Raw genomic sequence first — 26,426 nt, 5'->3', positions numbered from 1 at the left:
AAGAACAGGCGCCTGGATCAGTGCTTCTTTCAGGGTGGTGAAAGCTTCTTCACAGGCCTCGTCCCAGTCAAAGGTCTGGTTCTTCCTCAAGAGTCGGTGGAGAGGGAATGCGATGTGGCCAACCCGGGGAACAAATCGGCGGTAGTAGGAGGCAAGCCCAATGAACCCTCGCAGCTGGCATTGGTTAGCCGGCCTGGCCCACTGCCTCACCGCGTTGATTTTTGAGGGGTCAGTCTTAATTCCATCCTGCCCCACAATGTACCCCAGGAAGTAGACCTCCTGCTGCATAAAGCGGCACTTGTCCGGGTGCAGCTTAAGTCCGGTCGTCTCCAGTCGCTGCAACACTGTCCTCAAGTTTTCCAGTGCCTGCTCGAAGGTGGGGCCGTGTACTAGCAGGTCATCAAGATAAACCAGGCACACTTGAGGGGGAATGCCGGCCAGTACCCTCTCCATCAGACGCTCAAACGTGGCAGGGGCATTGCACAGCCCGAACGGCATAACTTGGAACTGCCACAAGCCCCTGCCAGTTGAAAAGGCAGTTTTTGAACGAGCGTCCGGGGAGAGCTCGACTTGCCAGTACCCACTGCGGAGGTCCAAAGAGCTAAACCAGGAGGACCCAGCGACCAGGTCCAGTGACTCATCTATCCGAGGCAGGGGGTAGGAGTCTTTCCTCGTAACCTCATTGAGGCGGCGGTAGTCCACACAAAACCGCATCTCTCCACTCTTCTTGGGAACGAGAACGACTGGAGAGGCCCATGGGCTGTCTAATGGTTCTATAATGTTAGCCTCTCTCATCTCCCGGATAATCTTCTCAGCTACTCCCTGTTTGGCAAGTGGAAGTCGGCGGGGGCGCTGCCTAATCGGGGGGGACCCACCGGTGTTAATGGAATGCTGGATAACATGCGTGCGGCCGGTTTCTTCAGGCTTGGTGGCGAAGCAGTTGGGGAACTTGGCCAGCAGCTCCCCCAACTGGTCCTGCTGCTCCGGGCAAAGCCCCTCACAGCTACGGCGCCAGACTGCTTCCACTGCCATTTTTGTCTCAGACGGGGAGGTAGATCGTGGTTTCATGCCAGTCTCCTGGGACATAACTGAGGCAGGTGAGGGTTTTGGTGGAGGGGTGATGTTTGTTGTAACGGTGGCCTGGAAGTGCTGTGGGGTTGGGGGCAACCCTTCCCGTGTAGAGCAGGGGACTGGAGAAGGCCAAGCCGCTGTGCCCTGTGAGCAGGGGGGCTCTGGAGGAAGGACTTCAGCAGCAGCTGATATCGACTGTAGCGCTGTCTGTGCATAACACGCCACCCCCCTAGACTTGGTCGACTCCCCTAAGGCTGGCAGTGCCAGGCCAGGCTCGGCAAAGGTGGTGATGTGCCCATGGCGAAGATCAAGGGAGATACCGGCCCTCCTCAGGAAATCCAACCCGAGGATACAGCCGTCTTGCACTGCGGCGAGCCAAACTTCGTGGCGGAAGGTCCGTCCGGCGTATGTGACCCTCAGTTGGCCCCTACCTTCCATGGGTGCTTGCTCTCCGGTGACCGTTTTCAGTTGAACCGGTGTCGGTCTGACTCTGTTTCTCCAGTCTCCTACTGCTTGGTGAAGGACATCAGGACGAACGACAGTGATGGAGGAGCCGGTGTCGATGAGGGCCATGCAGGGGACCCCCTCAATGAGGACAGGAGCACGCAGGAAGGCCCCGTCACCAGTGCGGCCCACCACACGGGGTTGGCTTGAGTCGAATTCGGCTGCGGTTGGGTTCAACTGTTGGGCCCATGTTTCCCCCCCTACATGGACCCGTTCCCGTTTCCCGACAGTTCCGTCACCCCTTTTCCCTTGGGCTCTCGTTGGCGACAGTCAGCGATGAGGTGCCCAGGCTGTCCGCACCTCCAGCAGATTCTCTCTCTCACTCGTCGAGGGTTGGTAGTAGCCGCTCTCACTTTGTACTCTGGTTCGCTGTCAGTGCCTTCAGTGTCTCTCCACATATGCTCCACCAATCGGACTGGCTTGGAAGTAAGGTGGCGTGGTAGTGGCTCTTCATCCAGTAACACCTCTTCAATGGATTGTGCATATCCAAGGGCTTCTTTTAGTGTGCTGGGCCTCTTCAGGCGGACCTGGTGACGCAGCTCTGGGGGTTGTAGGCTGCGGAGGAAGGTGTCCAAAGCGATCCTCTGGCTAAAGCTGGTGGGCTCGTCACGGTATGCTTTACAGGAGAGGCGAGCAATGTCAGCTGCCAGGGCTCCTAGCTTTTCTCCTCTAGCTCTGCATCTACCGCGAAGTTGATCCTGTAGGCGGTACGGTGATTCGCTGTCTCCAAAGCGGCACTTCAGAGCATCAACCAGGGAGGTATAATTCAGCAGCGACGGCGGCGAAATAAGCAGGCAGACACTGTTTATTGAGTTGAAACGCACCCAAAGGTACCGTTTATTGCTCTTTATCAATACAATCCCCCAAGTCAACAAAACAGAAAAGACCCCAACATCGGCGCTGAGCCCCCTAATATAGCCCAACCAGGCTTGATCATTGGCCAACTAAAGTTTTCCATAATTAGCATACTAACCCACCAATCCCTGACAACTATACTTCCCCCCAATCCCAGCTGTACAGAGTTGGCACTATGCCCACTATACTACACAATGCAAGGTGTCTAACTATGTGATTAGCCCCCGTTTTTATAGCCCGCCGCTACAATACTATTTCGGTATGAAATGTCCGCCTTCTCAATCAAATGTCGTTAAGAGCATCTTTCTGCATTCATTACGATATAACGATTTCATTCAAGGTCAGAAATATATACATATTTGATGCACATACGCAAGAATATGAATTTGTATCAGCAACGAAAGGAGCTGCTTTTCTTCCGTGTCATACACATGTAGAGAGTTAATAATTGACCAGTTTAAAAAAAAATAATAATAAAAATCGCTCCAGTCCTGGAGCAAAGCAAGTGAAAATGGCGATGTTCCTACACTATAACCTGCCATAAGGAACAAAGTGACAGCTACTTTTATTTTATTTTGTTTTGTTTTATTTATTTATTTATTTATTAATTATGTTTCTACACCATAACCTGCCAAAGGTGACAAAGTGACAGCTTTTTTGGTTGTTTGGTTTTATGTTTGTTTTATTTTTACTTTTTTTAAATTAAAAAGCAGACCAAATTGTAAATATGCTTGTTTACACAGCAGTATGTGGGAGTTTCTTTATCTTTTATTTATTGGAATCGGAATCGATAGGAATGACTTTGGGAATGTATTCTTGGAATCGATCCCATCGATTTTCAAATTAAGAATCGATTCTGGAATCGACTCCAAAAACTTTGGAATCTAACACTCTTACTAGATGGAGATATGAACTGAGAAACATGGTGGTGTTTGGTCTCTGAATTGATTTGCCTGTAAGGATAATAGGACAATCAATCCCATGATTCAATGTGTTAATCACTACAAGCACCATTATTGGAGCCCACTCAGAGGTGGTGGTGAGCATTGGGCAGAAGGCAGAAAAAACTTTTTTTACAATTTATAATTTTGTAAGAGAATTTAAGAACCAGTCTATGATTATGTGACAGCTGAAATTAAGTTTGTAATTCTGTCATGTTAAATATAACTGAGGGGGGAGCAGTGTAGCGATCTGGACTATTTGTGTTATATGGTTTTGTGTTGCTGTTCCGAGGCCCATTGCAGTTATTATGTATCTGTGATAATTGTATATTTCTTGTGTGATTATTATTTATAATGCCCTGCGGCCAGGTTTTTAAAACTTGATCAAGATTTTGTAATCCTATATTTTGTGATAGAGATTTTTTCAGGAAATGTCACTTGCTTAATTACATTTATCCAGACTACAAATAATTACGATTACAAAATTAGTTTTTTAAAAAAAGAATCTCGATCACAAAATATAGGATTACAAAATCTGGATCACTTTTGATCCAGATTACAATTTTTGAAAAACCGGCCCCTGATGAAGGTGTGAATGCACTGAATTATATATATACAGTGCCTTGCAAAAGTATTCAGACCCCTGACCAATTCCCTCATATTACTGAATTACAAATGGTACATTGAAATTTCGTTCTGTTTGATATTTTATTTTAAAACACTGAAACTCAAAATCAATTGTTGTAAGGTGACATTGGTTTTATGTTGGGAAATATTTTTAAGAAAAATAATAAACTGAAATATCTTGCTTGCATAAGTATTCAACCCCCACACATTAATATTTGGTAGAGCCACCTTTCGCTGCAATAACAGCTTTAAGTCTTTTGGGGTACGTATGTACCAGCTTTGCACACAGTGTCGGAGTGATTTTGGCCCATTCTTCTTGGCAGATTTGCTCCAGGTTGTTCAGGTTGGTTGGACGACGCTTGTGGACCGCAATTTTCAAATAGTGCCACAGATTCTCAATGGAATTGAGATCAGGACTTTGACTGGGCCACTGTAGGACATTCACCTTTTTGTTCTTGAGCCACTCCAATGTTGCTTTGGCCTTGTGCTTGGGATCATTGTCCTGCTGAAAGGTGAATTTCCTCCCAAGCTTAAGTTTTTTAGCGGACTGAAGCAGGTTCTCTTGCAGTATTTCACTGTATTTTGCTCCATCCATTCTTCCTTCAATTTTAACAAGATGCCCAGTCCCTGCTGATGAGAAACATCCCCACAGCATGATGCTGCCACCACCATACTTCACTGTAGGGATGGTGTGTCTTGAAGCATGGGCAGTGTTAGGTTTGCGCCACACATAACGCTTAGAGTTTTGGCCAAAAAGCTCTATCTTGGTCTCATCTGACCACAAAACCTTTTCCCACATCGCAGCTGGGTCACTCTCATGCTTTCTGGCAAACTCCAGATGTGCTTTCAGATGGTACTTTTTGAGTAACGGCTTCTTTCTTGCCACCCTCCCATACAGGCCAGTGTTATGCAGAGCTCTTGATATGGTTGACTGGTGCACCATTACTCCACTCCCAGCCACTGAACTCTGTAGCTCCTTCAAAGTGATTGTTGGCCTCTCTGTGGCTCAGCCTGACCACTGATCCTTTAACAGTGGGGTTTTTATCCAGAAAATGTGACAGCAACTTTAATGGTTCACAGGTGGAGGCCAATGGTACGGTAATTGTGTCCTCTTAGGGCAATTTCTTTCATCGGTGTAAACTGGGAGCTTCCACAGCACAGGGGTTGAATACTTATGCAAGCAAGATATTTCAGTTTATTATTTTTCCTAAAAATATTTCCCAACATAAAACCAATGTCACCTTACAATAATTGATTTTGACTTTCAGTGTTTTAAAATAAAATATCAAACAGAACGAAATTTCAATGTACCATTTGTAATTCAGTAATATGAGAGAATTGGTCAGGAGTCTGAATACTTTTGCAAGGCACTGTGTGTGTATATATATATATATATATATATATATATATATATATATATATATATATATATATATATATATATATATATTGTCATTGGTTGTCATTTGTTCATGCTCCTCCAAAGAGTGAATATTTCAATTCTGATTTAATTAATGAGCATAATGGCTGTGGGGAGCAATAAACTAATACAAATACTGAAAGATAAAGTCGATTATTTTTCTTCTTGCCTGCGTATTTCGCTTAATCACTTACAATTGTTTTTTAAGTATTTAATTATTGCAATAGAGAGGTGAGATTTGAACACATGGTGTAACAATAACATTTAACCTATATACAGTATTAACCCAATAAAGACACTGTTTGGAGGTAGCGAATATGTGATATAACCGTTCTACATATAATTTACAACTCCTTTTTATACCTATTTTTAGAACAATTATTTAAGAACAAAAAATTATTAATTTTGCAGGTATTTAGCATTGGCTATCGAGAGTCACAGTAGTGTTACTCCAGCCTTTCTTCAAACTTGACATGCACTCCATTACTCACTGAAATGTATTCCTTGCAACTCTGTTCCCATCTGCAAAGTGCAATCTGAACAAGAATATCCTTTCTGGGCTCCAGGCACTCCCCCTGTTCTAGCTCTGCCCATCTATGACATCATTGTTCTAAGCTTGGTTTCCTGTAAGGATAGTTTCCTGCTGAAGAGAGACAAGGGGTGGAACATGAACACATTATACAGTATTTAGAATAGCTGCGACGGTATGGATGTGGATGCAACGCATTTTATTTATTTGAATTTAAGTTTTAAGTAATTCAGTCGTCATTTGGTGTAGATTTAAATAAATGAAACGGCATAGTAGAGGTAATACAAGTATACGGAGGTACAAGGAGGCGGAGGCTGCTAAATAATTGAGAGTTAAGAAAAGTAAAATGCCATCTGTTTTGTGGAGGTACGTGCAACAATTTATTTAACTGGAATTTGTAATCCATATGTATTTAACCTAATGTACAGTTTGATTTATATATATATATATAATTAAAAATAAATGCTCCCTGTGTAGTACAGTTACTCTTACTCTACTCCCCTAGTTCCAGTGACATGTTTTGTTGGAGGGGCAGGGAGCAGGGAGCAGGGGGCAGGGGGCAGGGGGCGGGCGACGACGTTCATAGGTGTCTTGAAACGTAATATGGTGACAGGAGGTAGATGTCAGGATATGCGCAAAGTTATTTGCGCGTGCAAAACCCCATAATGCTGCCGTAAAACCTGGTTTTACCAGCCGCAAAAAACGGCGTATGCAAAGAATGTTGTTCATCTGGTTCAATTATATTGAAATGCATTCAAATAAACAGGAAGTCGTTTTGAGATATCTTGTATTTAATTTTAGATATCTTAAATGCATTTTAGATATCTCATTTAAAGCTCTGTTTAAAGATATTTGGAAATAATTTTCAGATAGCTCTAAATGTATTTTAGATGTCTTAATTATTTAGAGACATCTTAAAATATTAAATGTGCATATTTGAGATTTATCTAAATGACCATTTGGTTTGCCATACACTGTCAATTATGGAAGAGGTTGTGTATTTCTTGTTTAACTAAATTAATAGCTCAGTTATCTACCCTACCTGATTGGGTACTTTGTTATAGTTATTTCTTTGCATATTTTGTCTTGAGCTGCATGTTTAATTGTACATCTAATAATTCATCACCAAATTAAACTAGTGTTTTAAAACCCTTTGCAGCAAAACATTTTTGTCCTATTTGTCTTATTCTACTAGGATCTGTTCTACTACAGTAATCCCCTTCACCCTACCTTGAACACAAAGAGGTACTGTTAGAATCAGACAGTGCAGAGGTTTAGCCTTGTGGAAGTAGGCTGCACACATAATTCAAATAACATAAAAGGAGCTCTGTTAGCCTCAATACGTTGCCAGTGTAACCCACAATACTGGATGTAGTACAGTATACTGTCTGCACATTCTTGGGTGTAGTCTATTTTATTGCTAGGATATCCTTCTTGCTTCAGTCAGTGGATTAGCAACAACCAGTGTCCACTATTGCTGTTTTAGGTGCACGATCCTCTACCCAACATGACCATTGCTTTTTCAGACTAAAGATGCATGCTGAATGTAGAACTTCCCCTTGCAGTAGTCTTTGAGTATTCAGTGTTTAGGTGGTAACTGCAATCTACCATGAGTGTAATGTTGGGGCAGAAAAGTATTGTGCAACACTGCATTGTGTCGTTTTTGCATTATAATGCATGCACAGTGTGCTTATTCAGTAGATCAGTCTTTTTACAGTTTATTTACTTCAAATGCAACAAAATCCATTAAACGATATATTTGAAAAGGGGAAGTAAACACAAAATAAGTTCTCTGGTTTATAAACACTGCTTTCATTTTTTGCTTTCAGGGGTGTTTTGATATTTACCTTAAATCAGAAACTATACTGTAATATCTGGCTATTACAAGGGAGATAATGAGATACCAAACTAATCCAGGTGAGGGGATTGAGCTCATCTGAATTTGATTTCCCAATTAAAGGGATCTATAAAAAGCCAGAAAAAACAAAGGTTAGTTTTTTTTACCAGGGATAATGCAGCATGACTGAATCCAGAAAATTGTAAGAATTTAACTTTAAAACTTACTTTGTATGATTTGATTTTTGAAAGCTGTATGACTGGAAAGTGCTGAAACAGTAAAAGTAGGTTTCTCATTTTAACGGTACAGTAACTCTTCTACTTAGTCTCAAGAGCTTGGAGGTTTAATTTAGTGCAGTAAATCTCTAGGGAGCAGCAGTCATCAGATGGAGTCCGTTGCAATTGGGAACATTTTTAATCCGCACCTGGGGACTATCTGGAAGTTCTTGGTTCGATGAAATTTATAATTAAAGTTCGGGAGGAGGGTCAGACACCAATCTTCGCATCACCAAATTGAATCATTCAATTTACACATTAGCTAATTAAGATTGTTAGCACTATAAATACCCTCTTCACTTACTTTTCAGTTGCGTTTCGATTTATCGTAAATGCACGCATCATGGTCAGTATTCTGGATTATTCCGTTTCGGCGGACGATGACCTGTTTGCCATTTCCCTGGAGCCAAGATCCACTCAACCAGCTCACCAGCCCTTCCCGGGCCAACTCCACGACAACTTCGATCGGCGGTATTACCTTCTCTGCCCAGATGTCTTCTTAGATTACCTTCTCTGCCCAGATGTCTGCTTCTCCTGTCTGCCGTGGCTCCCGCCTGGCCACTCGTTCCTCCGCAACTCCTGACATCAGAGACTGGACGATCTCCCGGCTCCAGCTTTATCTTTGTAGCAACAACATCCCATTCAAATCTACAGCATGTAAGGAGAATTTGTTTACTTTATTTCTCTCCACTCTGCAGCATCCTTCCCGTCGCAGGCGCTATGACGTCAGCACAGATCGTTGCTATACAGCTCGCCCCTAATCAAAGCGCGTCTACATCCGGAAAACTCCAAAGGCGGGACCACAGCACCTGTCAATCAAAGGCTCATTCAGAAGTTCCTGAGCATTCTGGCTCCAACTTTAACCTTTCAGGTTACCTCCCCTCACTGCAGGAGTCCAGCAGGCCCCTGCAGTGACTTCTTTGGCCACTATGGGTGTCCAGCAGGCCCTCATAGTGATCCTTTCTCCGTGAAATGCTTTTCTTTCTGCTCATCAGCAGTTTTGAGCATTTGTAACCAGAGTATGTGTTTACAGTTAGGAGTGGCTGCTCCCGCGATCCATCCTGGGGTTTCAACACCCGCCACTGTTGTCAACATGCAACTGTAACCTTTTTGGTTACACCCCCTCGTCACTGCAGGCATCCAGCAGGCCCCTGCATTGACCTCTCTGACCATTATGGGCGTCCAGCAGGCCCCCATAGTGCTCCCTTCTCCAACTATAACCTTTCAGGTTACCACCCCTCACTGCAGGCGTCCAGCAGGCCCCTGCAGTCACCTCTCTGGCCACTATGGGCGTCCAGCAGGCCCCCATAGTGCTCCCTTCTCTGTCAAATGGTTTTCTTCCAGCTGCGGGCTTCAACAGGGCCCCGCAGCTCCCTTCTATTCCTTACCTCAAACGGTTGCCCAGCAGGGCCCCGCTTTTCCATCCACTCTTCCGCTCTTCCCAGCGGTCCTCCAAACGTAACCTTTTAGGTTACCCTCCCCTCACTGCCCGTAGTATCATCCTATATTATGTCCCTTAAGAATAGAGCTATAAGAGTTTTCTCCATCAAAATTTCAATTTCCGGCATCCAGTTTTTCTACAAACTCATTTTTGGCGTCCCAGCTCTACACTCAGCAACTCACAAATGTCATTAATCCTGAAAGGGCTTCAACGATCAGAATCTATGTCTCCCCCTGCTTGCCTACTTATCACCATCAACGTACTTTATTAAGCGTTAGTAGCCTGCCTGGAGGAAGGGCAATCAGATCAGCTATGGATTGCCAGAGGTTTATTTCCCCAAAATTGGTTTTGTTTTCCTTTCCTGCGTGTTGATGATCATTTGTTAAAGGTTGGCTAAACCTTCAAGTGGGCTATATTCAATACTAATCGCGGCATTGAGACAGACTTCTTCTTTTTGGGGGTCTCAGCCTCGTCCAGTAGGCCAGGCAGCGAGCCCTCAAACCAAGTTAGGTTTGATGCCATATTAATGTGTATATACAACATACTTCTCTGTAAAATCGCATACTCCGCATTCTCCACAATAAATATTTGTACTAAAACATTTTGTGATTGGTGTTTGTCCCGAACTACTGAATTGCAATTGGTGATAACTAGCTCACTAGTTTAGTCTAGTCCTGAGGTACTAACTACGGGATCATCCTCAACTTTTTGTTCGTTGCAAGTGACCCATCAAGTCTTCTGCTCGTTGTAACTGGAATGCTATAATAATGCAGATGACTTTGATACTGGATAAAGTAGGACAGTCAGACAAAAAACAAAAATGCTACACAACAGGTTTTAAATTATGCGTTGTTCAGTTTGCCGAAATGCATGGCAATTGCAATGCTGAAAAAACAGTATGTGACTGGAGACGAAACAAAGACAAACTTAAATATGGCGAAAGAAAAATGAGCTGATAGAGGAGGAATGTGTTTATGGCCTGATGTAGAAAACATGTTTGAATGGAGTACTTTTAATGACTTTAATACATAATGTAATTTGTTCTAAATTTCAGTGCAACACAGTGGTACACTTGTACAGTATGTGTATGGTCAGGGCCGGATTAACCTCTACGCAAATTACGCTATAGCAGAATTGGGGTCCCCGCGAGGTTGCCATTTTACAAAAACGAGAAGAGAGAGAAGAGAAGAGAGGCGCACAGAAGCTTGCTTTTGGTTAATTTTGTTCTTCTATGACAGCTCTGCATTTCTTTCTTGATTACAGCATACCTGGTCTCTGAGTCTCTCACGCAAGCAGTTTCCTACTAATGTGCAATACTAAATGCCCCACGGCCTCTACCTCCTGGGAAAGATCCGTCCCTAGTCCTACTACATCAGAGGCATGAGTCTGTAGGATAAAATGTATGAATCAGGCTCAATTTACATATTGATTTATTTCAGTTTTAGGGCCAATTTAAAAACCTGTCCTGTCTCAAATGTGCACAGTTTGCCTCTTTACATTTAGAAATGTTCCTTTTTCATTTGGGGGCTGGAATTTTAGGTAAACGTGTACAATGCGGGAGGCTGAAGGAAATTCAGATGTGGATCTGCAGCCGACAACAACGGTTTAAGTCCATAGTGTTTGTTTCTCTCCCTACAAAAGAAAACCCAATAAGAAGTAAAGGACATAAGAGTTATTCCCTTTTGTTTGTTAAACTACATTGTTTTGTTCTATTGAATGCAATGCTACTACTGGTCCGTAGAAGGAATCTACAAACAGGTTTGGGAAAAACAAACAGAAAAAACCCAAAACATTGTTTTTGTTTTGTTATATATAATTCTGCTGCTTTTGTATATATTAGCTGCTGGACTTTATGGTAAAGTAACAAAACCACTGAGTCATTAACCTTAGTGGATGTTTTGTTATGCACTTGCTAATGCTTTTGTACTTTACTGCCAGGGACTGAAACTTTTTTTATGTCTGTGATCCATATTACATCATTTTGTGTTCTATGTTCCCACAGATGTTTGAATGTTAATTAAAATGATCATTAACAACAGTGAGATTTAATTATCATCAATCAATCAATCCTTATTTTATATAGCACCTTTCATAGTGGACCACCATCACAAAGCACTTTACAAGATAGTGAGGAACTATGCATAATACATAGTGTTTTTTTTTTTTTTTTAACAGGACATCAGTTTTTACTGATTTATACCCGATTTTTGTCATTATTCAATGTTTTCCCACTACTATTTTCTACTAAATGCACCATATTTTGATAAAATGCTGTTTTATTTTGACTCTGACATTGTAATAAGCAGCCCTACAATGTATCCTAGGATACAGCAGACGTTTAGACGTCATAGGATCAGATAACGTTCAAACTTGGTTCTCTGTCACTCCACAAACACATCACCAGATTATGATTATGTGGCAATTGCTGGGTGAGGTAACTACTAACTAGCTTGATCAAAAACTAAATTGAAATACATACACAAAAATCTAATATTTGGAATGGGGAGAAAACATAAATCAGTTTATGAATATTTAAAAGAAAATGAATGTTTCACAGTTTCACAGTAAAGCCTGGACGACAACAGGCTTGTTAACAACATGGCCCGACGCAAATATAACCTTGTATCCCTGTTACACCCGACCATTACTTCTGGAAGAATAAGTAATCAGCTTCGGCAGTGACTGTTGAAATGTAGGCTATTATATTTGTGCTTAGAAAAACTGTGAAATTAATCCGCTGTAAACTTATCTATTTGCAAGACAAAATATCTGTCTCATGTTTGGAGATATGGAGCGACCTAGCAGGTGAATGGGAGAAATGTGTACTTCTGCGTACTGCAGTACAGTTTATAGACAAAGTGCAGTAGATTTGTGAAATAAAAACTGCATCATTAATAAAAAAAATAAATGTAGCCTACGGTAACGTTATAAAATATGTGAAAATTGTCTTTTCTATGACAAAAAATGCTAAAATTCAGGGCCAGAATAATCCAGTATGTGTTAAGCACTAACTGTATCTTGGCCATTTCGCCAGTAGGCCAATAACGCCATGATAAAAAAAAATATATATATATATATATATATAAACACCACTTGAATCGGAATAAAGGAAATTATTATTTAAACAGTTCACGTGTAGTCACGGTTTTGATAAGTAGCATTTTACTGCAGTCTGTCTTTGGGATAAAAAAAAATTACATATTTTAAAAAACTAAAAGCCTAGTCTTTAACTCCTTTATTTCCTGTGTGTGTTCGTGCCTGCAAATTGATATTTATTTTTTTCAATGACCCATTAAAGTTTATTGTAACTTATGTACTGTTGGTTCATTTCAAAATACAGAATGTATGGCCAATCAGAAACCGGAGTATTGCCGTGCGGTCTAATTTGACAAGCTGTTACGTCTGGTGTGAGTAAGAGTTTTTAGCTTTCAATCCAGTGAAAAAATATGGATTGTTGGCTCAATACTAGTACATTACTAGTGAAGGGCGATCAAGACGAAATATAAAAAAAAAGTAATGTGTGTCACAGTATCATAGAATCCTGCATTGTATGACCTTATAAATGATAAGATTACAACCACAACCGAGCTGTTTTGAAAATGAAAGCTAATTCCACCACGGTACCGCTACATTTAAAAGGTGCATGCAAACTAATCCAGGTGAGGGGATTGAGCTCATCTGAATTTGATTTCCCAATTAAAGGGATCTATAAAAAGCCAGAAAAAACAAAGGTTAGTTATTTTTACCAGGGATAATGCAGCATGACTGAATCCAGAAAATTGTAAGAATTTAACTTTAAAACTTACTTTGTATGATTTGATTTTTGAAAGCTGTATGACTGGAAAGTGCTGAAACAGTAAAAGTAGGTTTCTCATTTTAACGGTACAGTAACTCTTCTACTTAGTCTCAAGAGCTTGGAGGTTTAATTTAGTGCAGTAAATCTCTAGGGAGCAGCAGTCATCAGATGGAGTCCGTTGCAATTGGGAACATTTTTAATCCGCACCTGGGGACTATCTGGAAGTTCTTGGTTCGATGAAATTTATAATTAAAGTTCGGGAGGAGGGTCAGACACCAATCTTCGCATCACCAAATTGAATCATTCAATTTACACATTAGCTAATTAAGATTGTTAGCACTATAAATACCCTCTTCACTTACTTTTCAGTTGCGTTTCGATTTATCGTAAATGCACGCATCATGGTCAGTATTCTGGATTATTCCGTTTCGGCGGACGATGACCTGTTTGCCATTTCCCTGGAGCCAAGATCCACTCAACCAGCTCACCAGCCCTTCCCGGGCCAACTCCACGACAACTTCGATCGGTGGTATTACCTTCTCTGCCCAGATGTCTGCTTCTCCTGTCTGCCGTGGCTCCCGCCTGGCCACTCGTTCCTCCGCAACTCCTGACATCAGAGACTGGACGATCTCCCGGCTCCAGCTTTATCTTTGTAGCAACAACATCCCATTCAAATCTACAGCATGTAAGGAGAATTTGTTTACTTTATTTCTCTCCACTCTGCAGCATCCTTCCCGTCGCAGGCGCTATGACGTCAGCACAGATCGTTGCTATACAGCTCGCCCCTAATCAAAGCGCGTCTACATCCGGAAAACTCCAAAGGCGGGACCACAGCACCTGTCAATCAAAGGCTCATTCAGAAGTTCCTGAGCATTCTGGCTCCAACTTTAACCTTTCAGGTTACCTCCCCTCACTGCAGGAGTCCAGCAGGCCCCTGCAGTGACTTCTTTGGCCACTATGGGTGTCCAGCAGGCCCTCATAGTGATCCTTTCTCCGTGAAATGCTTTTCTTTCTGCTCATCAGCAGTTTTGAGCATTTGTAACCAGAGTATGTGTTTACAGTTAGGAGTGGCTGCTCCCGCGATCCATCCTGGGGTTTCAACACCCGCCACTGTTGTCAACATGCAACTGTAACCTTTTTGGTTACACCCCCTCGTCACTGCAGGCATCCAGCAGGCCCCTGCATTGACCTCTCTGACCATTATGGGCGTCCAGCAGGCCCCCATAGTGCTCCCTTCTCCAACTATAACCTTTCAGGTTACCACCCCTCACTGCAGGCGTCCAGCAGGCCCCTGCAGTCACCTCTCTGGCCACTATGGGCGTCCAGCAGGCCCCCATAGTGCTCCCTTCTCTGTCAAATGGTTTTCTTCCAGCTGCGGGCTTCAACAGGGCCCCGCAGCTCCCTTCTATTCCTTACCTCAAACGGTTGCCCAGCAGGGCCCCGCTTTTCCATCCACTCTTCCGCTCTTCCCAGCGGTCCTCCAAACGTAACCTTTTAGGTTACCCTCCCCTCACTGCCCGTAGTATCATCCTATATTATGTCCCTTAAGAATAGAGCTATAAGAGTTTTCTCCATCAAAATTTCAATTTCCGGCATCCAGTTTTTCTACAAACTCATTTTTGGCGTCCCAGCTCTACACTCAGCAACTCACAAATGTCATTAATCCTGAAAGGGCTTCAACGATCAGAATCTATGTCTCCCCCTGCTTGCCTACTTATCACCATCAACGTACTTTATTAAGCGTTAGTAGCCTGCCTGGAGGAAGGGCAATCAGATCAGCTATGGATTGCCAGAGGTTTATTTCCCAAAAATTGGTTTTGTTTTCCTTTCCTGCGTGTTGATGATCATTTGTTAAAGGTTGGCTAAACCTTCAAGTGGGCTATATTCAATACTAATCGCGGCATTGAGACAGACTTCTTCTTTTTGGGGGTCTCAGCCTCGTCCAGTAGGCCAGGCAGCGAGCCCTCAAACCAAGTTAGGTTTGATGCCATATTAATGTGTATATACAACATACTTCTCTGTAAAATCGCATACTCCGCATTCTCCACAATAAATATTTGTACTAAAACATTTTGTGATTGGTGTTTGTCCCGAACTACTGAATTGCAATTGGTGATAACTAGCTCACTAGTTTAGTCTAGTCCTGAGGTACTAACTACGGGATCATCCTCAACTTTTTGTTCGTTGCAAGTGACCCATCAAGTCTTCTGCTCGTTGTAACTGGAATGCTATAATAATGCAGATGACTTTGATACTGGATAAAGTAGGACAGTCAGACAAAAAACAAAAATGCTACACAACAGGTTTTAAATTATGCGTTGTTCAGTTTGCCGAAATGCATGGCAATTGCAATGCTGAAAAAACAGTATGTGACTGGAGACGAAACAAAGACAAACTTAAATATGGCGAAAGAAAAATGAGCTGATAGAGGAGGAATGTGTTTATGGCCTGATGTAGAAAACATGTTTGAATGGAGTACTTTTAATGACTTTAATACATAATGTAATTTGTTCTAAATTTCAGTGCAACACAGTGGTACACTTGTACAGTATGTGTATGGTCAGGGCCGGATTAACCTCTACGCAAATTACGCTATAGCAGAATTGGGGTCCCCGCGAGGTTGCCATTTTACAAAAACGAGAAGAGAGAGAAGAGAAGAGAGGCGCACAGAAGCTTGCTTTTGGTTAATTTTGTTCTTCTATGACAGCTCTGCATTTCTTTCTTGATTACAGCATACCTGGTCTCTGAGTCTCTCACGCAAGCAGTTTCCTACTAATGTGCAATACTAAATGCCCCACGGCCTCTACCTCCTGGGAAAGATCCGTCCCTAGTCCTACTACATCAGAGGCATGAGTCTGTAGGATAAAATGTATGAATCAGGCTCAATTTACATATTGATTTATTTCAGTTTTAGGGCCAATTTAAAAACCTGTCCTGTCTCAAATGTGCACAGTTTGCCTCTTTACATTTAGAAATGTTCCTTTTTCATTTGGGGGCTGGAATTTTAGGTAAACGTGTACAATGCGGGAGGCTGAAGGAAATTCAGATGTGGATCTGCAGCCGACAACAACGGTTTAAGTCCATAGTGTTTGTTTCTCTCCCTACAAAAGAAAACCCAATAAGAAGTAAAGGACATAAGAGTTATTCCCTTTTGTTTGTTAAACTACATTGTTTTGTTCTATTGAATGCAATGCTACTACTGGTCCGTAGAAGGAATCTACAAACAGGTTTGGGAAAAACAAACAGAAAAAACCCAAAACATTGTTTTTGTTTTGTTATATATAATTCTGCTGCTTTTGTATATATTAGCTGCTGGACTTTATGGTAAAGTAACAAAACCACTGAGTCATTAACCTTAGTGGATGTTTTGTTATGCACTTGCTAATGCTTTTGTACTTTACTGCCAGGGACTGAAACTTTTTTTATGTCTGTGATCCATATTACATCATTTTGTGTTCTATGTTCCCACAGATGTTTGAATGTTAATTAAAATGATCATTAACAACAGTGAGATTTAATTATCATCAATCAATCAATCCTTATTTTATATAGCACCTTTCATAGTGGACCACCATCACAAAGCACTTTACAAGATAGTGAGGAACTATGCATAATACATAGTGTTTTTTTTTTTTTTTTAACAGGACATCAGTTTTTACTGATTTATACCCGATTTTTGTCATTATTCAATGTTTTCCCACTACTATTTTCTACTAAATGCACCATATTTTGATAAAATGCTGTTTTATTTTGACTCTGACATTGTAATAAGCAGCCCTACAATGTATCCTAGGATACAGCAGACGTTTAGACGTCATAGGATCAAATAACATTCAAACTTGGTTCTCTGTCACGCCACAAACACATCACCAGATTATGCTGGCCAATCAAAGTCTGATTTATTTGTGGCAATTGCTGGGTGAGGTAACTACTAACTAGCTTGATCAAAAACTAAATTGAAATACATACACAAAAATCTAATATTTGGAATGGGGAGAAAACATAAATCAGTTTATGAATATTTAAAAGAAAATGAATGTTTCACAGTTTCACAGTAAAGCCTGGATGACAACAGGCTTGTTAACAACATGGCCCGACGCAAATATAACCTTGTATCCCTGTTACACCCGACCATTACTTCTGGAAGAATAAGTAATCAGCTTCGGCAGTGACTGTTGAAATGTAGGCTATTATATTTGTGCTTAAAAATACTGTGAAATTAATCAGCTGTAAACTTATCTATTTGCTAGACAAAATATCTGTCTCATGTTTGGAGATATGGAGCGACCTAGAAAGTGAATGGGAGAAATGTGTACTTCTGCGTACTGCAGTACAGTTTATAGACAAAGTGCAGTAGATTTGTGAAATAAAAACTGCATCATTAATAAAAAAATAAATGTAGCCTACGGTAACGTTATAAAATATGTGAAAATTGTCTTTTCAATGACAAAAAATGCTAAAATTCAGGGCCAGAATAATCCAGTATGTGTTAAGCACTAACTGTATCTTGGCCATTTCGCCAGTAGGCCAATAACGCCATGATAAAAAAAAAAAAAAAATATATATATATATATATATAAACACCACTTGAATCGGAATAAAGGAAATTATTATGTAAAACAGTTCACGTGTAGTCACGGTTTTGATAAGTAGCATTTTACTGCAGTCTGTCTTTGGGATAAAAAAAAATTACATATTTTAAAAAACTAAAAGCCTAGTCTTTAACTCCTGTATTTCCTGTGTGTGTTCGTGCCTGCAAATTGATATTTATTTTTTTCAATGACCCATTAAAGTTTATTGTAACTTATGTACTGTTGGTTCATTTCAAAATACAGAATGTATGGCCAATCAGAAACCGGAGTATTGCCGTGCGGTCTAATTTCTTTTTCTCAGTTTTCTCACTTTCAATCCAGTGAAAAAATATGGATTGTTGGCTCAATACTAGTACATTACTAGCAAAGGGCGATCAAGACGAAATATAAAAAAAAAGTAATGTGTGTCACAGTATCATAGAATCCTGCATTGTATGACCTTATAAATGATAAGATTACAGCCACAACCGAGCTGTTTTGAAAATGAAAGCTAATTCCATCACGGTACCGCTACATTTAAAAGGTGCATACAACGTGTTATAATAACTGGTTTGTTCATAAATATGCATGCTCCCACCCTGCCTTTTCACTGCATTTTTAAATGCTGTACAATTTTGAAGAAAAAAAGAATACGCTGGGTTTGTTTTATTAAACAGTGACATTAGTTAGCCATGTGTGTGTATATAACATTTTGTGTTAAAGCACACGTTTTACTAGTTCAACGGGAAGAATGCAAGGTAGTGATAATCTATTACAAAAAGAAAACATAGATAAATGAATGCACCTCAATATTGTATTTCATTATTTGTACTGGTAAAACAAGGAAGACGTTACTTAACGTTATAGCTAGCTATTTGCACCTGTTGTTTTTTTGTTTTTTTTTGTAGTCAGAATTTTTATAAAGTAGTAATTATCTACGTTTTATTATGCGTGGGTGAAACCAAGGTACAAACCTATCGGGGAGCAATGGTTTCTGGCTTTATGAAAGGTACCGTGGCGGTGTCAAGAAGGACGCAATACAAAGTTTCAAGGATAAACTTTTAGCCTTAATAATCGCTTTAACAAAGCTGCTGTCAGCCACAGCTTATGCTTCTACAAGTCGGCTTACACTTCTCTTTCGGTCTTTAGGTCTTTCTTCACTCTGTTCTCCTTTTTTCAGTCCAACCCCAGGAACCAGCTCTCAGCTTCTTTTATAGGAGAGTTGGAGGGAGGGTGTGCCCGTTCCAACCAATCCAGAACGGACACCTCACCCTGCTGGAAGGTTCCAGAATGACAGCTGTATGGAAATTCCCCAGTCTGGGGATCAGAACACTCTAGATGAAAGGGGGCGGGGCCCCAGCCTGACCTCGGATAACCTCTCTGGATGGAACAGTACAGGTTGAGTTCACTCCAGCGCGCTGACCATGCCCCGACCTGCGGGGTGCGCTCTTCCAGGTTGTTAACAATCAGTCAGCGCGCTGGCCCCATCTATCTCACCAGCCCGCCTCAGGACACGCCGTTACAATACTAATAATGTACGTGCTGAAAAAAATAAAAAATACTGGTAATTACATACATGTTCATATACTGCAGCGTAAGATATCAGAAAAATGTTACTGCATAAAAAAAAACTAGTAGCAAGTTTTGGTTAGCAAAATACGAGCAAATATACGTTAGACAATCTATATAAAAATCACTACACAACATTTTCAGGAAGTTGGGTACTATTTAAGCAAGGCATTTCAAAATGACATGTTTGTTTTGTCTCTTTCCTGAGACAGAACCGCCCCCAGACCAGTCTGCGATGCATCGGTCTGAAGGATGAACTCTCGGCTGAAATCCAGGCTTACTAATGCTAGGGCCTGACTCAAGTTAGTTTTAATAGATTTGAAAGCCGTCTGACACTCTGCACTCCACTTAATTTTATTTGGAGCGTTCTTTTTAGTGAGATCAGTAAGAGGGGCGGCTATAGTGGAAAAGTGTGGAATAAAGCAGCGGTAATAACCAGCCAACCCCAATAATGATCTCACCTGGGTTTTCGTGGTAGGTACCGGTGAATCCAACAAAGCCTGGACTTTTGAAACCAACGGTTTCACTCTACCCTTACCCATTATGAAACCTAAATATTTAGTTTCTTCTTTTCCAATAGCGCACTTTGCCATGTTCGCTGTGAGCCCCGCCTTCCTCAGAGACTGTAAGACGGCTTTTAATCTATTCAAATGTTTTCTCCAGGAAGAACTATACATGACTACATCATCGATATATGCAGCTGCATACTCTCGATGAGGTTGTAATACCCTGTCCATCAGTCTCTGGAAAGTAGCGGGAGCTCCATGAAGTCCGAACGGCATAGTACAAAATTGAAAAAGACCATCTGGGGTTGAAAATGTCGTTTTCTCACGAGAGGCTTTCGTTAATGGAATCTGCCAAAATCCTTTCGTCAGATCCAAAGTTGAAATAAACCGAGCTCTAGGAGTTCATCTACCCGGGGCATGGGATATGCATCAAACTTGGAGATAGCATTCACCCTCCTAAAGTCGATACATAACCATAGTGACCCATCTGGCTTGTCTATTGGTACAATTGGGCTACACCACTCGCTTCGGGAAGGTTCAATTACCCCAAGTTTCAACATACACTCCACTTCCCTCCGAACAGAATCTCTCCGACTCTCTGGAATGCGATACGGTCTCTGTCTAGTGATAATAGCATGTTCAATCAAATGCGTTCTTCCAGGCACGTTAGAAAACACATCACCGAACATATTGATTAAATTGCTTACCTCTTTGCCCTGATCAGGAGTTAATTGTTCCCCCATCGGGACCTCAATTGCTGATACTGGCTCAATTGAGGGTCCAAAGTCCTCTCCCTCCTGTGCGGGAGATATAAAATGGACCTCCCGCTCTTTCCACGGTTTGAGGAGATTAACATGATAAATTTGATTTTCTTTCCGACGCCCAGGCTGTCGGATCTCATAATTAACTTTTCCAACCGCTCGAATAACCTCAAAGGGACCCTGCCATTTAGCAAACAACTTCGATTCTGATGAGGGAAGCAACAACAACACTTTGTCTCCAGGTTGAAAGTTCCTAATTCTTGCATTTTTATTGTAGCTTTGCTGCTGCTTCTGCTGTGCTGCTTTGAGATTGTTATGTGCCAATCGACCGACAAATTCTAAGCGATCGCGTAACTGTAACACATATTTTACTATATTTTTAGACTCTTTTGACTGTTCTTCCCAACCTTCTCTTATGAGATCCAAGATACCCCGCGGCTGCCGACCGTACAAGAGCTCAAACGGAGAAAACCCCGTTGAAGATTGTGGTACCTCACGAACTGCAAAGAGCAAGTAGGGAAGCAGTTTGGCCCAATTGCGTTTTTCTTGATCTACAAAGCGGCACAACATACTTTTCAAAGTCTGATTAAATCGTTCAACAAGCCCATCCGTTTGAGGATGAAAAACTGAGGTTCGAATTGAACGACTTTTCAATAATTTGTATAATTGCTGAATACAGCCAGACATAAAATTAGTTCCCTGATAAGTGAGAATTTCTTTCGGGATTCCCACCCTAGAAAATATTTTTACCAATTCATTGGCTACAATTTCTTTCTGGATATCGTGTTGCGTAGTCCACTACTACCAAAATATACCGATATCCTGACTCTGTTCCCTCCAGAGGGCCTACCAAATCTACACCAATCCTTTCAAACGGTACCCCAATAATTGGCAGTGGGACCAGAGGTGCGGGGCGAACTGACTTAGGGGCAGCTAATTGGCATTCAGGACACTCGGATACATACTTCCGCACCAGACCATAAACCCCTGGCCAATAAAACCGGGCCAGAATTCGTTCCTGGGTCTTTTCAGTTCCTAAATGACCTGAAAATGGAATATCATGCACCAATCTCATGACTTCCGACTGAAAAGGCCCAGGAACCAATAACTGTTTTACGAGCTGTCCCGTCCCGGGAGCCCGGGTTATTCTATATAATAAGTGCCCAGATACAGAAAAATGCGGAAATACCACTGGTTGTCCTTCCTGCATATCCTTCCCCTCAACGTATCTAACCTGTTTCCAAGCATATTGTAACGTGGGATCATTTTGTTGTTCATATCCCAGGTCAATATCTCGGTCCCAATGATTAGGTACACTGAGAGGAGTGTCTTTTATTATGTGACTTTCCACATCAGTAACCTCGCAGCTCCGGTCACACTGAACACCTACTCCCTTACCCTGCCATTTAAGAGATTGGTTTACCTTTGAGTCAGACCCCTCCCCTTGTCGTCTTAGAGTTCCCTCATGTTTTTCCACCCGGCGCTCTCTTTTTGTTTTTCTTGGGCGGATTTTAGGGTTAAACAGGTTGGATTGCAACGGAAAAATTTTGCCAATTGTTTTCTCCCGTCGCTTAGATTGTCCCCTGGTAGAAACTAAGACCATTTCCTGACCTAAAATACGATCAAAAAACGGCCAGTCTCTTCCCAGGAGAACAGGGTATGGTAAACATTGCGCTACAGCCACTTTAACGTGAGCTGAATAATCACCTACAGTGAGTCTAACTTTAGTTGTGGGATAAACCCGAGTTTCTCCATGGATACAGGAGATAGCCACTTCACCCTGTGGCTCCCAGGCTACCCCATCCAAGAGAGCTTGTCGAATCAATGTTTGTGCACACCCAGAGTCTGCAAATGCTTAAATACTTTTATCTCCGACCTGTACTCTTAATTGATAAGGGCCCTCCCGACATTCCCCAGTGTTCTTACCTGTTACTGCTGACCAGGATCTTTTTCGCCAGGTCCACCTCCATCATCGGACAACTCCTGGCAATATGTCCAGGCTCATTACACCTATAATACACTGGGGTAGGAGGCACCAACGGAGTCTGTTTGTCCTGCGAGTCAATGACCGGCAGGTTAGGGGATTTTTCTCTCGCCCGAGATGGGGCTAACCTCGACCTCCACGGTCGGAAGGTCTGGTTACCCCCTCTGGGCTTCAGTGACTGGTTGGTCCTAGTTAGTTTAGGGGCAGGAGTGGGGTCTGAGACGGCGCCTTCGTTCGCGTCTTCATATCCCTTCGCCAGGGTGATGGCATTCTCGAGAGTGGTAGGTCGATTTCTTTTAATCCACTCTCGATTTACTGGCGGTAGTACAGACGCGAACTGCTTTATTACAATCTTCTGCTCCAGTTCTTGGGATGTATGTTCTTCCGGCTGCAGCCACCGGGTGCACTGATCCATAAGATACTGTCCCGCGACCCGGGGCCGCATCCCCTTGGACAGCTGGTATTCCAGGAAGCGGCGCCGGTATGTTTCCTCCGTGATCCCGAGGCGTGAGAGAATGGCTTCCTTCCCCTGTCAAGCATGGTGCCAATTTCATGGCCCAATGTTCCTTAGGCCACCCTGCTGCTTCCGCCACTCTCTCAAAGGTGACTAGGAAAGCCTCGGGATCATCTTCCGGAGTCATCTTCTGTCATTTAGGTTGTGCTGCAAACATCCGGGCAACTGCTGTCTCTGATGTTGATGGAGGTGTTGAGAGCTTCTCCACCAGCTGTCCTAAGAACTGGGTGAGCTGTTACTGGCGCCGTGTTTCTCTCTCCTCTTGCTTCTCCTCCTGCTCCCTAAACATTGCCAAGACTGTAGCTGGATCCATTTCCCACGATGACACCACATGTGAGGCGTGTGAGTAATAATGGAATGTCCAGACAGTAATTTACGTGCAACCAAAATAAAATTTGTTTTATTAATAAAAAGAAGGGTTCGGAAACTCCTTAGTCCTCTTCACAATATCTCCGGACATAAAAAAGGGATAAAACAGAAAAGAAAACGTTAATGTGTATTCCGTCCCATGATAGCAAAAATGAAACCAACACAAGCCAATACTTCCTCTCTCCCTCCAGCCTATTCACCCCGCCTATGCTTTTTAGGACCAACCCCGAACACAGTAGTAGTTCCCTTTTGTATGCAACGCCCCGTCCCTGTAGTCAGTGGAACACCAATCCCAAACTGACAAGTGTCCTTACAACTCACTTGACTCTACTGGCTGGAATTTACATACTCGCACTTCCGCCCCTCACCAAGGTGCCGCCCCTCATAAAGATGACTTTCATCATGGTCACGAGACCTTGGTAAGAGAAGTCCCGAGTTGGTTTGCTGCCTTCTACTGTCGGGAGGCTGAATTACAGACCGAAACCCCTTTGACTCATCACAGTCTTTTTGGTTGGCCATCGTGCCTTTTGTTTTGTGTATTTTGTTTAATTAAAAGTCTTTTATTTTCCCTGCACATCCTGACTCTGAGTTTCCTTACGTCGGTCAGCCTGTCACAATGCCTGAGTTTGAATTTTTACAGAAGGCCCCAATGTCAGATAATTGAAGGACCTCTAGGAAAATGATCTAGGATAAAAAAGAAATGGACAGTTTGCACAGGACTAAATTTCACTGATTCTGGAGCCACCTGTACAAATTCAGGCTTAAAAACAGAGTAAGAACCAAAAGGTCTTCAACACAAGAAAAAGGGGGGCAGTGCTAATTTTGACTCCTAGATGCTGTTACACTGACTCACCCAGGAGACTGGACCCCCCAAAACAATCATTGAACTGTATAGCAGACAGTAAACTTGCCTGTAAAAGGCTACTTGGCACAGCCATTAGTAAACAATGAAATTGCTACATAGTACGTTGTAAAAAATGATACTGGAAAAGTCCTAATGTGCTAAAACTTATCCATTGTTTAATATTGAACATGAATGGCACATTGTGTTTAAAGATATATGTATACCCTCCTGTTATTATAATAAGTAGCTTGCCTACAGATGACAGAATTTAAAAACCCTGCCACCTCCAGATTACACTATTACACCAGATACTTAAGAGTTGTTCCAGGCAAGAAAAACTAGCCTGAATTCACTTGTTTGTATTCCAGATGCATTTTCAATAACATTTTTGGTATCCTCATGGCATTTCAAATAAAACGAGGGGGTATGTATATTTCTGTACTTAGAAACCTAAGTGATAGGTGGTATTTCACAGAAGAATCGCTTCATATTTCCTGCAGGTTTTGGCCGGAGGTAATCCTGGTCATACTTCCACTTGCACAAGCTGCTGAAAAGGAGACCCTGATGCAGGAATCCTGGAATGATTTCTGGCTGTTTCGTTTTTTTCTTAATGTCTTTGGATATGCCACAATCATCATCCCAGGGTATCTCCTCATCCAGTACTACAAGAAAAAAAACTACTTGGAGACAGGTGAGGATCTCCGATGTGGGTGTTTCTTATTTGGTGAAAGCAAATCTACGTACAATATGTGCATTTAATTCATCTGCTCATAGTTCTTGTCTATATTTTGACTTTAGACCTATTAAAAATGCTGCAATATTGCTTAAAGATGTAGTAACTGTAATGTTATGTTTTATTTCTTAAATAAAAATTGTTTCAATTAGGGGTGTCAGTTTGATTACAAGAAATAAGCTGCAAATCCTTGCATTCAGAAACTGTGTTCAGCCACAAACAATTTCAGCATTTGTGTATTATTATTATTAGTTTGTAAATCAGCTTTTCAAAACTGAAAATAAACACATCACTACCCTTTCCTTGGGTTCAAATCTAAGGTAGGTCACAAGTGAAATGAGTCTTGTAGTCTCAACAGTACATCTCAAAACCACCATGTAACTTGCAATAATTGGAACATTATTGAGAGGGTGGCCCTTCCAGGACAGACTAGGCTTTATTGCAGGGTAATGTGGCGTTTGTTATATTCCTGAATAACGAAAAAATAGATATAACTTCAATATATATGTATTGCTGCTTACCTAGCACCTTTTTTATGAGCAAAATTCATCACTAGGAAACTATAATAATTTATTTGAATGAAAGAGAATATGTTACAATGTGTTTGTATGTGATGGCTAATCGACTGCACTATTGTTCTTTAAGGATGTGGTATGGCAATTAAGTTTCAGTAATACAGTGAAACCTTGTTATCAAGACATCTATTTTTTACAAGTAAATGTATTATTGTAACCGCTAGATCACAGTGCCCATATGGCCTTCAAGAATGTGCTGACCACATTCAGCTCTCTAGCTCTAGTACCTGTTTTTCTGCAAAACAACATGCTTTCTTCTCAATGGGATTTTCCTGGCAAAATCTAAAATGCAATAACTACTTTGATAAAAGTGAAAGTCAACCATGTGAATTATTTAACTTTCCCTTTTTATAGATTTACTGGGGGTATTTCAAGGGGGAGATATGATTCTGTTTACAACAGTTTGGTCAGATTCTGTTTCAGTGATCTGGTGTTTGGCGTACATAAGGGCATTACATTTTGTTTTTGTCTTACTGTGTATAGTTTAAATGAATTACCAAGTAGTTATTTACCTACGGACACTCTTAACAACTGTGAATTAAATGAGAAAGAAATAAAGGTGAAAGGCATACAAAACGACTTAACAAAAATGTGTTTGATTTTATAACCAGGTTTCCCTAGGCTTGGGTGTTTCAATGGCTATATCCCATATGCTGTACAGGCATCTCAGACAGCTGTACTTCATCAATTACCTATCGGACCTT

General features: G+C 41.6%; 1 protein-coding gene across 1 annotated transcript in view; it reads left to right on the top strand.

Moving 5' to 3' along the window:
• Positions 1-5,987: 5,987 nt before the first annotated feature.
• The window catches only part of LOC117410340 (adenosine 3'-phospho 5'-phosphosulfate transporter 1), a 34,237-nt gene continuing 13,798 nt past the window's right edge, over positions 5,988-26,426 (top strand). The window contains exons 1-2 of the mRNA XM_034016764.3: positions 5,988-6,313; positions 24,915-25,105. Coding sequence (XP_033872655.1) covers positions 6,294-6,313; positions 24,915-25,105 — 211 coding nt within the window. The 5' untranslated portion in view covers positions 5,988-6,293. The remainder of the gene's footprint in view (positions 6,314-24,914; positions 25,106-26,426) is intronic.

The sequence above is a fragment of the Acipenser ruthenus genome, chromosome 6 (genome assembly GCF_902713425.1).
Source record: "Acipenser ruthenus chromosome 6, fAciRut3.2 maternal haplotype, whole genome shotgun sequence".
Lineage (NCBI taxonomy): Eukaryota > Metazoa > Chordata > Actinopteri > Acipenseriformes > Acipenseridae > Acipenser > Acipenser ruthenus.
This window is presented reverse-complemented; position numbering and strand designations above follow the sequence as displayed.